This window comes from Serinus canaria, chromosome 18, assembly GCF_022539315.1.
Source record: "Serinus canaria isolate serCan28SL12 chromosome 18, serCan2020, whole genome shotgun sequence".
NCBI lineage: Eukaryota > Metazoa > Chordata > Aves > Passeriformes > Fringillidae > Serinus > Serinus canaria.
In genome coordinates this window covers 6,763,103-6,778,198 of record NC_066331.1, presented here as the reverse complement: position 1 = coordinate 6,778,198, position 15,096 = coordinate 6,763,103, and the positions used below count along the sequence as shown (strand labels likewise).

Below are 15,096 nucleotides of genomic sequence, written 5' to 3'. Positions count from 1 at the left end.
ATGAGCAGATTTCAGTGCAGATGGCTCCACCACAGCTCACAGCCACATCTGTGGTGAATCTCACATTCATAAATCAGTGATTTTCTGCAGTGGCAATGTGGCCTAGAAATTTTTGCCCTAGGAGGAGAACCATGTTGTTTTATAGCTCACATGAAATTATTGCTCTCTCTGCCGACTACCAGTCCAAGTGCCAATTACTGATAATTACAAGTGATTTCAGGGTTAATTATTTTCTTTTTTTTTAATGCCACGCCAGCTTGCAACAGAGCCTTTTCTTTTTTCTGTCCTGCCACCACAGCATGTCTGGAGACAGCTTTGGGGCTTTTTCTAGGTCTTTATCATACAGTTACAGCCAAAATCCTGCTGGCTGGAGCACATTCATCTCCTTTTTAAATTCTGTAACAACACACATTACTAAAAGAAAAATAATCAATCCCATCACTGCACTGTACACTGTAGTGACAATATCCTGCTATGTGGCTTGAATAAAAGGAATGTGTAATAATGTATTATTAATGTACATTAATGTGCACATAATTCATTGCACTAAATGATGCTTAATATAATTCCCTGTTCAATTAATAGTGCCCGATGAAACCCTGCTCTATTTTCTCCCTCAGCCTTTCCCCCAAGGCAGCATTAACTACAAGTGCCCCCTGTTTTCCAGTAGATGTTCCTTGTCACGAACATGTTCCTAAAAGAAAATCTCTCTGATGAACATCCTTGATTAACATTTGCCTCTGGGACAGACTGGCAGCAAGAGGGAAGTGGGACACAGAAACACCACCAGAGGAAAACATCAGTAAAGGATCCAGGATACAACCTCAGCCTGGGACACTCCTGTCACACATTTGGGGACAGCAGGGCCTTCCAGGGATCCATCAGCACCTCACCCAGCTGCCAAAGGCTGAGCACACACCCATGTCTTCTATGCAAAAAGGCAAAACCTTTCCCTGTGAAATCCCAGAGCTCTGCTGTTTACCAGCAACACAGAGCACGAGCCTGGCCCAAGCTCCAAATAAACACAGAGCAGCTATTGGAAGTCATTGGTGTCCATGGCTTAGAACAGAAGGAAGGAAGTGGAATATAAACAGTCAGAGGAACAGCAGTGCAGGGAGGGCTCAGAGGAGGAAAACTGCCCTGTAAAAGCCATGCAGGAATGTGCTGAGGTAAACTGTTCCCCCCGAAGGGAAGAGGAGACTTTGGTGGAACTTTGTTGCCCTTTCAGGGGGTCTTGATCCTGCACAGCAATTTATTTACCTGAATATTTAACATTAGAGAGTCTTGGGGAGCACTGCTGAGAAGATCTGTGTTTCTCACTCCCTCTCTGGAGATATTCCAGAAGTGTCTGGACACTACCCCGTGCCAAATGCTCCAGGAAAAAGTGCTTGAGCAGGGAGGTTGGGCCACTGCAGCCCTTCCAGTCTCACCCATCCTGTGATTCCCTGCAGGTACCAACTCTGGGCTTTCCTGGGCTCACACCATTCCCCAGGAATGAGCAGCTCATACCCTTTGATGACTTTCTGGACACATTACAAAGCCCACCTGTTTGAGGGGCTTCACAGGAGCCAACTTCTCCCCTGCAATGGAGAAGAGCTGGAAAGGAGCTTGTACAGGTGTTGGCTGCAGCCATCACCTCCCGCACTGCTGGAGCTGTCATCAGCAAAGCCTTGGCATGGCCCAAAGCCTTGGCAAGGAAGGCTCTTTCTTTCATTTTTTGTTCATCTCAGTGCATAACTCCCCTAAACCAGACAGTGCAGCAGCAATCCAAGTAAAACATAGCTTCAGGTGCTCCCATTCCACGGTTTGAGGTGGGGCTGGCAAGGGCTGCCCTCCCCACCTGCTCCCTCAGCCCAGCAGCACCCAGTGAGACAGAAAATAAAAGTGAGTCCTGAACACACAAAATCCCTTCCCACACCAGCATCAAAGCAGGGCAGGTCTCTAAAGCACAACAAGCAAATAGGAGAGAAAATCAACACCTCGGGGCATGGAGGTGGAAGAAAAGACTTCAGAAGGGAGAGCAGAACCAACTCTGCCAAGGATGAGTTCATTACTGCAGCTCTCCTGCCTCTGCTGGGGCAGAGACACAGCCTTGAAGGTGGAGTTTCAGCTGAGACAAAGCTCCTTGAGCTATGAGACACCCCTGCTTAGGAAGGAGATAGGCAGAGAGAAGCTCTGCGGTGTTCAAGGAGCAGAGACTAATTTTTGGACTAAGGGATGATGAAAATGGGACTGGTTTTACTCTCCTGTCTATGGTTAGCATCCCTTTGGAAGGAGAGGTAAGAATGAGTATCTACAGCTTTCAGAGCCACAAGTGCAGCCTGAGCAGTCACTGTTGCAGCAGCATAAGGAACTTTGTGTCAGCTCTGAGTTTGCCTCAGGGCACACTGGGCACAGCCAGAGTCCTTGAGGGCTGTTCAGGCACTGACACACTCAGCAGGGCTCACAGCCAGAGATCCAAAGCAAACCTGTCCAAACTCCTGTCTGGGGGCTCCAGGCCATGGCTCCCATGCCAGGAAGGATCCTTTTCCCTCAGGACATCACCCTTGTGTGCCTGAGGTTCCCTCCAGCTCCTCTGGGGCACTGACTGACCACAGCCCAGTGCAAGCCATCAACCTGTCCAATGCCATTTTCAGAGCTGGGAAAAGGCATTTCCTGCAGTTTCCAACCTGAGTATCCATCTATTTATTACCTCTGACCCAGCATGCAAGACAAACAAGAGCAGCGAGTTATTGGCTGCAAGTTTCTTCTACAGGGGTTGGCATCCTCACTCCACCTTTTTTTGGGGGAAAAAACAAACCTAAATCAAGCCTGATTCAAACTGCTTTCTCCACTGCAAACGCTGACTCCTGGGAGCTCAGGAGGGAACTGCCAGAGTACAGCCCAGTCCTGCAGGTCTCTTGCAGAAGCTGTTACTGCAGGAGTCTGGAAACTGCTGCTCCAGGGGTCCTGGATACACAGATGCTTTTGTTGGTGTGTTTTTTTGTTTTTTTTTTTGTTTGGGTTTGGTTTTTTTTTTTAAAAGCTTAAATGACTACCAGGACAAAGTATTTAACATGTTTTAAAATTATCTGTCTACAAGCAGGGTATCAACCTATTATTTCTACCATAAGTCTCCATAAATGCAAAGTCTTGATCAGGACTGACACAAGCTACAGAAAAAACTGAAAGAAAAAAAAAAGAAAAAGCAATCCCAAAACACTGAATTCTCAGAAACTTACACTTTTGCTGATCTGGCAACCATCTCTCCTATCACTGCTTTATACACTAGGACAAAGAGGCTCTGGGTAGAAATGCAGACACATCAATGACACCAGGGGCTTTTTAAAAAGACTTTTCAATTTTTATTCAACAAAATTTTGAACTTAAAATACTTTTTCACAACAGTGGAGCAAGCAGTAACTGCCATGTGTGCATTCACAGAATATCACGAGCTAAAACAAAGATGGACAATATCACAAACAGGGTCAGACACTCTCCTCTGCTTCTGTCCAACCTCATTCCGTGGCAATGGAAGTGTTTCTGCACAGGTCTTTGCAAGTGAGCTCACAAATCAAACCTCTACAGCTTGAGGGTTCTGCATAGAAATCTCCATCCCTGTGAGATGGTAACAGGATGTTCCAGCACAGTTTCCTCAAGAGTTCCACAGTTTCACACGTGGTCACTAAGATCTACACAGAGAGCACAGGGTACAGGTGTCAGTGCTAGAACAAAGAGTGAGCCTACACTCACTGATGGAGTTTGCTTCAAGTCTCTGCTACACATCTGGACGTGGACACTGAGTGGTTGTCTCTGCTTCAACTCGCTCAGAGTGAGCTGACTCTGGAGGGAGGCACCTACACAGGCTGCAGGCAGCCCTGGAGCACCACCTGGAACACACAGGGGTAACACTGACAGTCTTTCACTGCTTACCCTTTTAATTTATTTTCTTTTTTCCCCCTAAAACAAACTTGCAGGTAGGTAAGACCTCAATGCAGTAATTAATAAGCAAACTTTTACAAGCTAACTCCAGATGCCACCTTCCTCCAGCACAACACAGGCAGCTTGGGTCTTACCCCAGCAAGCAAAGGCAGAGGCATGGTGGGCAGAGATCCATTCCTGTGGGCACACAGCTGGCATCCTGCTCCTGCCCCCAGCCTTCCAAAGGGGTACTGTGAGCTGCTTCAAAGAATCTTGTCATCTTTTACCATAGGAGAAATCCACCCCTCCCTTCCAAGGACTATGGCTTCAGTGACAAACAAGTCCAAGACTCCAGGCCCAGCACAGCAGTCACTGCTTGGCCTTTTTTACAATGGTGCCCACAGCTGAGATCACCGTGGTTTTGGAGCCACTGGCACTGGTTGTCACTGTGACAACACCTGGCAGGGTTGCAGTGGTGGTGAGGATGGTGGGCTGAGCTATCGTTGTTACAGGAATGGCAGAGTCCCACTTGCTCTTCCTCTTCTGGGCATCTGTGAATTTGATTAAACGAAGCACACAAAGATTAGCATCACATTAGAGGTCACCAATCCCTTCTTAACACCCTGTTTTGTCAACCCTTAATATCCCACAGCTTGACTAGACAGCTTCCACTTACACTAATTTCAGGATACACTGGCAGTAAGTAGTGAGGAGGAAAGGCAACTTTTCACTTGGGGTACCAGGAGTCAGAGTAGAACTCTAGACCTGAACTCCAGCAAAAGGGGAGACAGGATCATTCTCTGCCCCAAAGCAGATTTAATTTCAACAGAGCACATGTATCCCACTGGCTCAGCTACAGGCACCGGACACACTCATCAGCCTCCAGTGGTTTTTGTCCCTTCCCCTCAATTTCCAAGGCAGGAGAATGATTTCCAGTGTTTCCAAATCTCAAAATCAATCAGTTCCAGGAATACTCTACAACCACAGACAGCAGCAGGCTTCTTGACCCACTAATAAGTCTCTTCACTATCTCCACTATCACCTGGCCCCAGTCTTCCACTCCAGAAGGACAGTCATGGACTAGAGGGTCTACAGGAGAGCTAGTCTAAACCCTTCAGCAGAAATACTCCCTTGCATTATCTACAGGATCAGTAAGGAGCCTTCAGGCTTCAGGAAGCACTAATCCCAGCATTACTGCAGCTTAAGGGGTACATTCACAGCTATTCTTTACCTCCCACAGTGGTGCTGGATGTTGTGGTGGTTGTGGAAGCAGCACTTGTTGTTGTACCCTTTTTAGTGCCAGTCACAAATTCAATCTGGGAAGGAGAGACACATGGGAGAAAGAGGAGAAGATAAAAAAATGAATTGTTGAGATTACACAGCCCTTTTTTAACACATAGCACCTCTCAAGATTTTTTAAAAACAGCTTTAGTGTGATGTAAGACATCACACTGGCCTCTGAGCTGCCCATCATGTGGGAAGGAAGACACAGACCTCAGGCCATGAGAATTAAGGATTAATTAAGCTGCAACCCAGCTCCTAAGCCTGATACAATAAAAATGCATTTGTCTGCTGGTACAAGCACAAGATTTGATACAGCTCAGACAGGATAGATCCTGGTCATTTAACTCTGTGTTTATACAGTTAGAAACTCATATTCATTTTCCTTTAAGGAACATGCAAGGCAAGTCCCTGCTTGTAGAATTTATTGTGGCTGCACCACAGCAGGAACCCTGGCAACGAGAGCTCCAACAGCACTGCAGCCTCAGAACTGCAGATCTGGGCAAGGGCATGATCAGATACCTGGGTTACTGTGCAAAAAACCAAAACAAGCAGCAAGACACAGCATGCACTGCATAAAAACCCTCCAAGGACTGGAGATGGAAGGAGCCTTCTGCAGCTTAGGTGGTAAATCTCTAACATTAAACATATTCTAATGCCAGCCACTGGCTCAAAGGAAACACAGGACAGGAATGAAATCTCTTCCAAGGCCAATCTGTGTTCTTCTTGGGGTCTATCTAAGAATAACTGGGCTTGTCACAAAATGCATAGTTAAAATAGGCCCAGTTTTTCTGGAAATTGGATGCAACAAGTTAATATCACAGAGAACAGAAAGCAGGTATTGTGTCACACTGAGACATGGTGAGGATATTAAGATTTAACTAGGCTAGGCACCAGGCAAAATGTCATAAATTAAGGAAAAAGCTGTTCTTTATTCATTATCTTGCCTGTATCTGACATACTGAATGCCATTTTTAGAGTTCTGGTTTAAAAATACTGATAAAAAAGCAGGAAATCCAGTGGAGTAAACAACCTATAAATGGACCTATAAGGAAGGGCAAATAACTTGATCTGTGAAGATTGGGAAAAGAAAAGCAAATATAAAGGAGAGATCTAGGATAAAACAAGCAGTTTTAACACAGAAATAGCAAAGCAATAGAATGAAATCCAGCAGGAAAAGGAACAAAAGCCCTGCACCTGCATCTCTTTAGGTTTTGAGCAGGTACCTTTGTGCGTTCCTTCTTGGCCTTCTCCAGTTTGTCCATCTCGATCTTCTGGGCTTTAGCTGAGAAAGAGCAGAAGATGTGAAGCACTAAGAACAGTAAAATTCAACAGTTCTCATTCATGCACTTCCCATGATAAAAAAAAAATAGATTCAAATTTGATATAGAAAATTTAAACTGCCATGAAAGCAACTGCTGCTCTTTAATCAAAGCATTGCAGCACTAATTTGTTCATTTGAGAGATGAAAACATTGCAGAACCAATTAAAACAGCCTTTCCAAACTGATGAAACATCAGTAACATTCAGGCACATCCAACCAGAATGGAGTCATTAAAGAGCAGCATGTGATGACTTTTCATTTATACATAAAGTGAAGATTCCAGTGCAGTTAATTAAGTACAAAACACAAAGACCTACGCTAGGACAAAAAAGAGACTTCCTGGAATTACCTAGTGCCTCATAATATGAATCCTCTGACCAGCCATGAGGATCAAACATGTCCTGAAAAAAAAGAAATAAACCAGATTAGAGCTATTCCCACAGAACCACAAAACCCAGTGCAAAAATGCTTTCTGTATTTCTGATGATAATCAGAGGTGACAATGAGAATCAGCACTGATTTCTTCCTGTATCCCAGTGAAACAAAGGTCCCATCAGACCTTCTTTTATGGGACCATGTTCTGTTGTGAATGAAGAAACAGCTTTGAAGCAAAAAGGATGCTGGGGTAAGTCATGCATTTTTCTGTTACTCAGCTTCTTTCCCCCCTCAAGGAGTTCCATTCAGGCTCCACACTTCAGCAGTTTTTGTGCAGAATCATTGTAGCACAGGTTGAGGCACTGAGGCTCAGTGCTACACAAAAATGTTCACTTCACTGCAGAGGCTCAGACTGAGGCTGCATTACAAGACCTCTAAGCAAGCAGGCTCAACAAAGCCTGAAGTGAGAATTTACATCTCTGTGTTACCTTTACCAACTCCTTTTCCAGTCAAAACACTGCCCCTCACCTTTGGATAATTTGTACCAAGTTCATCAATGGAACAAAACTGGATCAGCTTTTCATAGATGCTGCAAAGGAAAAGCAAGAGGTCAGAACAGAACCAGGGAGTAGAAGGGAACAGAAGTGTTTCAGATGTGCCATCAGAGAGAGTTTGTCACCTCTTCACACTACAAAGTGAAATGAGAACCTGGGAAGCTACACCTGCTATGATGGACATGGCACCCCATTATCCACAGTATTTCCTATTCCCCAAAACATCTCCCAGCTCCCAGAACAGTCACATCTACTGAAGTACTTCATCCCAAGCCTTCACATTTGGAATCTAACCAACACACCAACTCCAGCTGCTCTTTAACGAACACAAAGAACAGTTTTACTATTTCAGTCACAAAATTGAGAAAGACAATTTGTAAGCAGTAGTCCTTCCTGTTCAGGATCCTTCTGCAACAACTCCAACAAAGAGGAAAATTCTTCAAATTCACTCTGTAGTGCTGTGGTCACATGAAAAGATGGTGGCTCACCTGGGATTGCGAAATTCCTTTTTCCTCTGGATGATGTAGTTCATATCCATGCCCTCTTTCACTTTTCTCTCATACAGCTTTTGAATTTTATCCTACAGGAGAAAGATTATAAGGTGAGCCAGGATGAAAAGGAGCAGCACATCAGCTTACTCCTGTACATGTGGAAAGAAGCCAACTGAACCAGTGACCTCCTTAAATAGAGCTAGGATTTCACCTTTACACCAGGGCCAGGCTGCTCAAGAGACACTTCCTCCTTGAATGTCTGAAGTACCTTCCTGAACTGTCTGATTGTTGCACTTACTGAAGGCTTTAGTGATTAAATATCTGCATACAAGGCACAGACTCCTCCTTCCTAGGCTGTTGTTTCCCTTCACAGCCATGACACAGAAAAGCCAATTCTGAAATCCAGAGGTTCCCCCACAACTCATAGCAACCACCAACACCCACCTGCAGCCTCAGGTGAGCACCTGAGACACAGCAGCTGGGCTACACTGCTCACAGGGCAAAGCTCCTGCTCATCTGTTAGCCAGGCAGGGCCAGAGCCTAGTTGTGCTGGAGAACTAAACCCAGAGTGATCATCAGGTATTGCTGGGGGTACCCAGTGCAGCCAAATGCTCTCAGGAACAATGTGCTCATAAATCCCTGCTTTGGTACCAGTCAGATGGAATCAGCTTTTCTCTGCACATCACCCACAAGGCACAAGCCCATGCCAAAGGCAACTTAATTGGCCCAGGTTGCAGCTGTCAAGCAGTCTCCTCTCTAAAAGGCTAAAAGATTTCAAATCAAACATGATTTTTTCCTTCCTCAGTAAGGTGGATGAGACTACATAAAAGTATTCCCACTCTGGTGATGGTGAAGGGACAGCAGAGCTTTCAGAAAGTTAAGTGGTGCTGCTAAAATATCCTCAGTAATTTCCATCATCTTTCCTTTATGACAGAAATTTCTTATGTACAAGAGGCTCATAAAACAAGACCAGAGCTGGGCTTCAGTCTTTCAGGATGGGAGAAGCTGAGTCAATTTTCCTTTGTTGCTTCTGGATAAGTCACTTCATGTCTCCCTCCCTGGACAGTCAAACACAGAGCTGACTATTGTCTGAGGGCTTGCTGCAGCCTGAATAAAGGAGGATTGTTAAGAGCTGATATGAAACTCAACAACCTTAAAAAAACTTTTATAAGATAAATTTTCATCAGCTTGTCACAAAATCAGCAAGAGGAAATGACACCATCTCCATGTCCAGCAACACATTGTAAGGTTTGAAGGAAGAAACTGCAAAAAGGTGAATCTGGGAAGTAGAAATGACTGAATAGGTGTTCCCTTTTATCTCCTCCCCATGGAGCAGCAATGAGTTCCCCAAGTCCACAGATGGGCAACTACTAGGACTTATTATAAAGTTGAAGTCCAAAGATGGACTTCAACTTTATAATAAGAAGTCCTCTCTTTGGCAGAGTTCAAAATACAGTTTATCAGAGGAAAAATTTGACAAAAGGGCAAACCACCAAGAGAAGAGCCCAGAACATTTTGCATTTCTAAGGAACAATCCCATTCCTTGCTCAAAGTGCTCTAAGATGTGGTTTGACCTGCCAACAGAGGACGAGCTCCCCTTTGATGTAACACACTAAACTTCTGTCAAAGGGGAAAAATTCTGCTTTATTCTGTCTACCCTGTCAAGCTCTGTGCATTCCTCAGGTCTAACACACTCCAGTTCATTGATGTCAGAACAGTAAAATCCTCCTACAGCACTAGAGGAGGTTTGGGTGTGCCCAGGTACAGTGTGTGGAGAAGGAAGCATCATCTGGATGGTGAGTCACTCTGAATCACCACTGCATGTTAGGGGCTACTTTATAGAGCAGTCCAGGAGTGGTTCTTTACTTGTATTCCTCCTGGGCAGAAAAGCAGAGTTAAAATTCAAATGTGTGTTAGGAGACAGCAGTCCCTGCCCTTTCATTTGCACTCCATGAGGAGAACATAGAAGGTTATTGCAAACTTGGTCACTGCTCTTATTTGGGTGTGCACCAGAGAAAACATGTGCTTGTGTTCTTTTGTTGCCTCTAAGCTACCAGCCTTCCCTCTAAATGTTTACCATCCAGAGACACGTAGGTGGAAAAGGAATCCAGGCATTGCTGCCTCAACTATTCCAGTTTAGGGGATTTCAGGCCTGTATAGAAAGACAATTTGTTCCTCTTTGCTAAGGAGCTGAATTTGCTGAGGTAAGAGGAAAGCAGCCCTGACAGTAAACATTGCTTCTGTGTCACTGCTGGGATCAAGAGCTGTTTTAAAGCATAATTAACCCACAGAGGCTGGAAGGCAGCTTAAAGCTACTTTGAGATTCCTCAACTAGAACTGCTGTAAAGCCTAAAGCATAAACTTAGTGCATTCATAAACCCAGTGTGTAAACCCCAGCTTTAATGCTGGAGCTTTGCCTTGTGCAAAATTACTGTACAGGGTTCCCAAATATGTCCTGAACTGCAAATCTTAAAAAAAAAGAAAATTAATGAAGTGGACTTATACCAACCTGCAATTGGTTAGAACATCTGCCAGGAGGCTCAGGAGGGATTTTGATCTCATCTGGAGACATGTTCCTCACTCTTTCTGAAAAAGAAGCTGGAGAGAGCAAACTGGCATGAGTTCTGGAACTACTGACAGGAATTTCAGCCATACAAGTCATTAAATTTGTTTTATGTCTTTTATGTCAGCACTACTCCCTCATTGGGAACCCAGGGCAAAGGTGATGACAATGCTGACAGCTGGTACTTGTGATGTTTTCAAGCAAGAAGCAACTAAAGAACTTGAAGGTTGGGTCATTAGAAGAGGGGACGTGATGCTATTTTTATTGATACCTACACTCTTGGAGAGAGAATGGGACCATGCATGTGGTGGAGCACAGGATCAATTTTATGCAGTCTGGCTCTTTGCTATTTTGGGGGAGATAATTACTTGGTGAATATTTAGTTCAGGACATATCTGGATGAACCAAAATGGCTCAAGGAGAGAACAATGTTCCCCAAGGCTGTCAAGAGTTAACCACAAGAAATTACATTTAATCCTTAGGTTAACACTTCCTTAACAGGCACTTTGATCTTTGCTTACAGAGACAGACTATTGCTAGAAAGAACAACTCGTCCTGCAGGACTGGAACAGCCCAGTCCAGATTGCCAGATTTCCACAGCTGTTTGTACTGGGATATACCACTAAAGTACCTGATTGCCCTACAAAGATTAGTTTACATATTTATCAGCAAAAGAAACGACCACATTTCCCCCCATTGCTTGCTACTTTCCCACTATTATGGGAAACCCAGGCAGGTCTCTGGCCAAGCCTTGGAACAGAGATTTGTGCCCCATTTAAGCAGCTGGGATTGTTTTCAAGCATAATTTGTCCAGGGAACACATCCCAGAGCTGCTCTGTAGTGGATAAGAGACCTGAGAGCAGCACACAAGTCACATTGACCAAGCTTCTCACATGTGCAGCTCCTCAGTTACATATTCCTCAGTAAAGCTGCCTGAGCTACAACTCCACCACCCAGAGTTCAGCTCCTCTGGATAAAGGCCAGGAGGGCCCAAAGGCCAGACAGGGCTGCTGGAACCCTGGAGAGCTGAGGCTACAGAGAAACAACACCACACACAATCAGTGCTGCTACAGTTTCCATGTCCTTGTAAAAATGTGAAGCACTAAGGACAAGATCCTTTGCAGAGGAAAAGCTGGCAGGCGACCACTCATTCTATTTGATCAAGATGTTGCTGAGGGTTAAATTCCTCAGCAGTTGCCAGTAACGAACAAAAAGTGTCCTTTGGCATTTACCAAGTGGGAGCCTTAATGGAAGGAGGAAAGCTTGCCAGAGTCCCCAGAGAAAGGCAGGCAAAGGGAGCTCCCTGACAACAAGGCACACATTTGTTACAGGTTACAGCTGCTGGTGGGATGGGGAGGCCTCTGGGTTAATTAGAGCTTCAGGAAACCCAGAAAGAGGGCGGCAAAGACAGAGTGTGGGTAATACACAGCACACAAGGCTTGCTGGGAAAGGTAAAAGCTGATTAAAGGCTTAAGAGGTTCACAGCAGAAACATTAAAAAAAGGACCATTAAATCAAGATTTCATGAAGCAAAGAAAGCACCTGAAAAAAATATATTAATAAAAAAAAATCAAGCCTAGCTCCACATTAGACATCCCACAAGCTCCCTTGTCTTTGCAGATGAGCCACAGAGAAACAAAACATTTATGGGAAAGGGAACTGTGTGCTCATATAAACTCAGGAACTCTGGGCAGGACCTCTGTTTTACCTGCAAAAAAAGTCAAAGTCATAAGAATACCTTCAGCAATCCATTCAAAGCCCCCTTGAAAAAGAAATAATTTTGGAAGCAGAACAAGAGCTCCCAATGAGACAATATATTTTGATGCATGACTTTTCAGGTTTGGTGCTCATTTCCTCTTTTGCTTGTTTGAGCCTTGTGAAAATAATCCTTCATCAACATTATGGGGGAAAGCATCTTTTAATGGTTTACAAGGAGCTGGAACTAAGGAATCTTTGCCTCCTTCAATCCCATCAGAGTGGGAGGCAGCTGAACACTGCCAGCAGCAAGGCAGGATGTGCACCTCACAAACTGAGCACAAACTTGCAGCATTACTCAGTTATTTCATCACTTTGCAGCCATACTGAGGTGCCACATCATTGAGGAAAAAAGGGTGAGTTTAAGGGTGAGTTTAACCCCTTTGGGCTTATTTACAGTAAGGAAGTACAAATTATCCATGCCCTCCAGCAGTCCTCAGACTTGCTTCCCACACAGACAGAATGGCTGATTCCATAGCACCTTCCCACCAGCTCTTTCCCTAGAGGAAAGGGCAGCTGGGACTATAATCCTGGCATTTTCATGTATGGCCACACACTCCTGTATAAAACATTTTGTGTTTTCCAAGTCCCAAGCAGCTTTCCACCATGTCTACAGCAATAACTGCAGATGAACAGCTCGCAACAAGGTGTGCCCTCACAGGATACATCCAACTGCTCTGTGCATCCTGTTATTCCTGTCAAGATCAAAGTTTTACTTTGGCATGAGTCACAGGTAGTGACACTGGCTCCAGCCCCTAATTTGCCCTGTGATTTGCAGGCTCACAGCCTAGAGGATCTCCAAGTGTGGACCTCAGGAAGTGGCTGTTGGCACAATTAATCACTCCAGGCACACCCAGATTCTGGCTCACAGTAAGTAAATATCTTCCCCAATCAGATTCTCAGTCCTGACAAAGAACTAAGGCTGTGAAGCAGTTCCCATGAATCAGATGGGGGTTCAAGAAAGCAGGGGCCACTGCCCCTGAAAGCTTCCTGCTGCTAAAGAACACTGCTGCTGGTGCTTAGTCTGTGCATCCTCCTTCCACAAGCTGCCCTAAAAATTAAAACCTTCATCAGCACAAGTAGTAGGTGTTCGTAGCTTTTTGTGTAGTCAGCACATGCACTGTGGTAAAGGAGAGCCACTCCTCTGCTTGCAGGCCATGCACAGCAGGCCAAAGCACAGGCAAATATTATCTTGCAAAGATTCAGCACCTCAGCAGTCAGTGAAGTATATGTCACAGATTTCAAGGATTAGCTCATCAGATCTTGGCAAGGCAGAAAAGTAAATGGAAATGCTACATTTAATGTGCTTCAGTTTGAGATAGATGGATTATGTGACCTATACCAAATAGCAGGAGACAATCTGCAAAGGAGAGAAAGTGGCACAGTGCAAAATGTGAGCTCCACTTCCAGAAGGAAATGAATGCTCTCAGTCCAAAGGCTGTGCTGGAGACATTGTCAGAGAGCACATAGGAATTTTGTTTCCTACAGATGGGTAGGAATGTTTTCCTAATGCACAAAAAAGCAAAAGAACAGAGAGCACAGGAGCTGGCTGTAGAGGACAGACTCGGTATGGATCATGGCTCTTGGACTAACGCTGCTCCCAGGTGGGATGAAGAACTCCTGTCCCTTTCAGGGGTCACTTGAATGCTGTGTTTGAAGCAGCCACAAGGGATTAGAGGCAGTTCAGATGCCAGTTTCTTTCTAAAGGTCACACTATACAAAGAAAACAAGGAAAGGGTGATCAGAGCAACAAGGGCTTCCCCTGGAGACATTCAAACCGGTGGTGCCTGCTCTCTACAACTGCATTCCCTGGCACTCCAGTCAAGGCTGCTTGGCATAAACCAGGGTGGGGGGTAGGTTCTGATTTCCTGGCACCAGAACAGCCAAATCAGAGGGAAGAACTGGAGACAACAACATGCCAGTGAGTCACCCATCCATGGAAGGACACCAGGTCCCTTTCTGCTCCGTGGGCTGAGAAATGCAGAGGGAGACCTGCAACTCAGCCATACTTTCTGCTCTTGTGAACACTGACTTTGTGCTTAGATATCCCAAGGGCTGGAGAGAACATTTCTTCCAATCCAAAAGGTAAACAACCACGCTGCAAAGAACTTCAGGGCAATAAACCCCCTACATCCTTAAAGTATTATTTTGCGAGGCTGCAGGAAACAGCAAATGCAATGTTGTGGCAGCACCGTGAACTCTGATTCAGAGTGGTACAAAAAGCCTCAAAGGACAATGCTGATGTAGAAATCTATGAAAATAAGTTTCACACATATTTCCTTCTCAACCAGGGGGCTGATACCTCCCCTTTCATTCTGTCATCCATTGATTATGTGATCACTACTTTGGCATAAGTCAGGACAACCATGCCCTTCCCAGGAGCTCATCCCTACTGTTTTCTTTGTGCCAACTCCAGTGCTCACCTAGCATGCACTGAGCACATCAGGGAATGGATCCAGCTGGAAGCCTCACAGGGGAAAAAAAAATATAAGAAACAACAAAAAAAGAGCAGTGAAGATGGATCCCAGCTGGCTCCCACTCCCAGAGCTGCTCCAACATTACTGTGCATCCGGGGAGGTAAAACACAAACAGTGCTTTTGGCAGGAGCCTACACTTATTTAATACTTAAGCAACTGCACAATCACAGACTTTAATAAAGGTGATGCAGAAAAATGTAGAGTTATTTTCTGAGAGGGGCAGGCCCACACTCTTTTAATGCAAGAAGCAGTTGTGGAAAACTGTCCAAGGAGGACCTTGATTTCCACAGACTGATAGACAAAACTTGAGGTGTCCAGATTGGAGCAGTTACTCACTTTGTGTCAGAAAATCTTGCACCTTTTTCCATTAAAGAATT

General features: G+C 44.8%; 1 protein-coding gene across 2 annotated transcripts in view; it reads right to left on the bottom strand.

Moving 5' to 3' along the window:
- Positions 1-3,320: 3,320 nt before the first annotated feature.
- Positions 3,321-15,096, bottom strand: part of SAP30BP (SAP30 binding protein) — a 29,976-nt gene continuing 18,200 nt past the window's right edge. For both annotated transcript variants that reach the window (XM_009094437.4, XM_030230747.2), the window contains 7 exons: positions 10,435-10,523; positions 7,923-8,014; positions 7,409-7,469; positions 6,855-6,906; positions 6,408-6,466; positions 5,132-5,216; positions 3,321-4,451 (listed from right to left, as the gene is read on the bottom strand). In XM_009094437.4, coding sequence (XP_009092685.3) covers positions 4,270-4,451; positions 5,132-5,216; positions 6,408-6,466; positions 6,855-6,906; positions 7,409-7,469; positions 7,923-8,014; positions 10,435-10,523 — 620 coding nt within the window. In that variant the 3' untranslated portion in view covers positions 3,321-4,269. The remainder of the gene's footprint in view (positions 4,452-5,131; positions 5,217-6,407; positions 6,467-6,854; positions 6,907-7,408; positions 7,470-7,922; positions 8,015-10,434; positions 10,524-15,096) is intronic.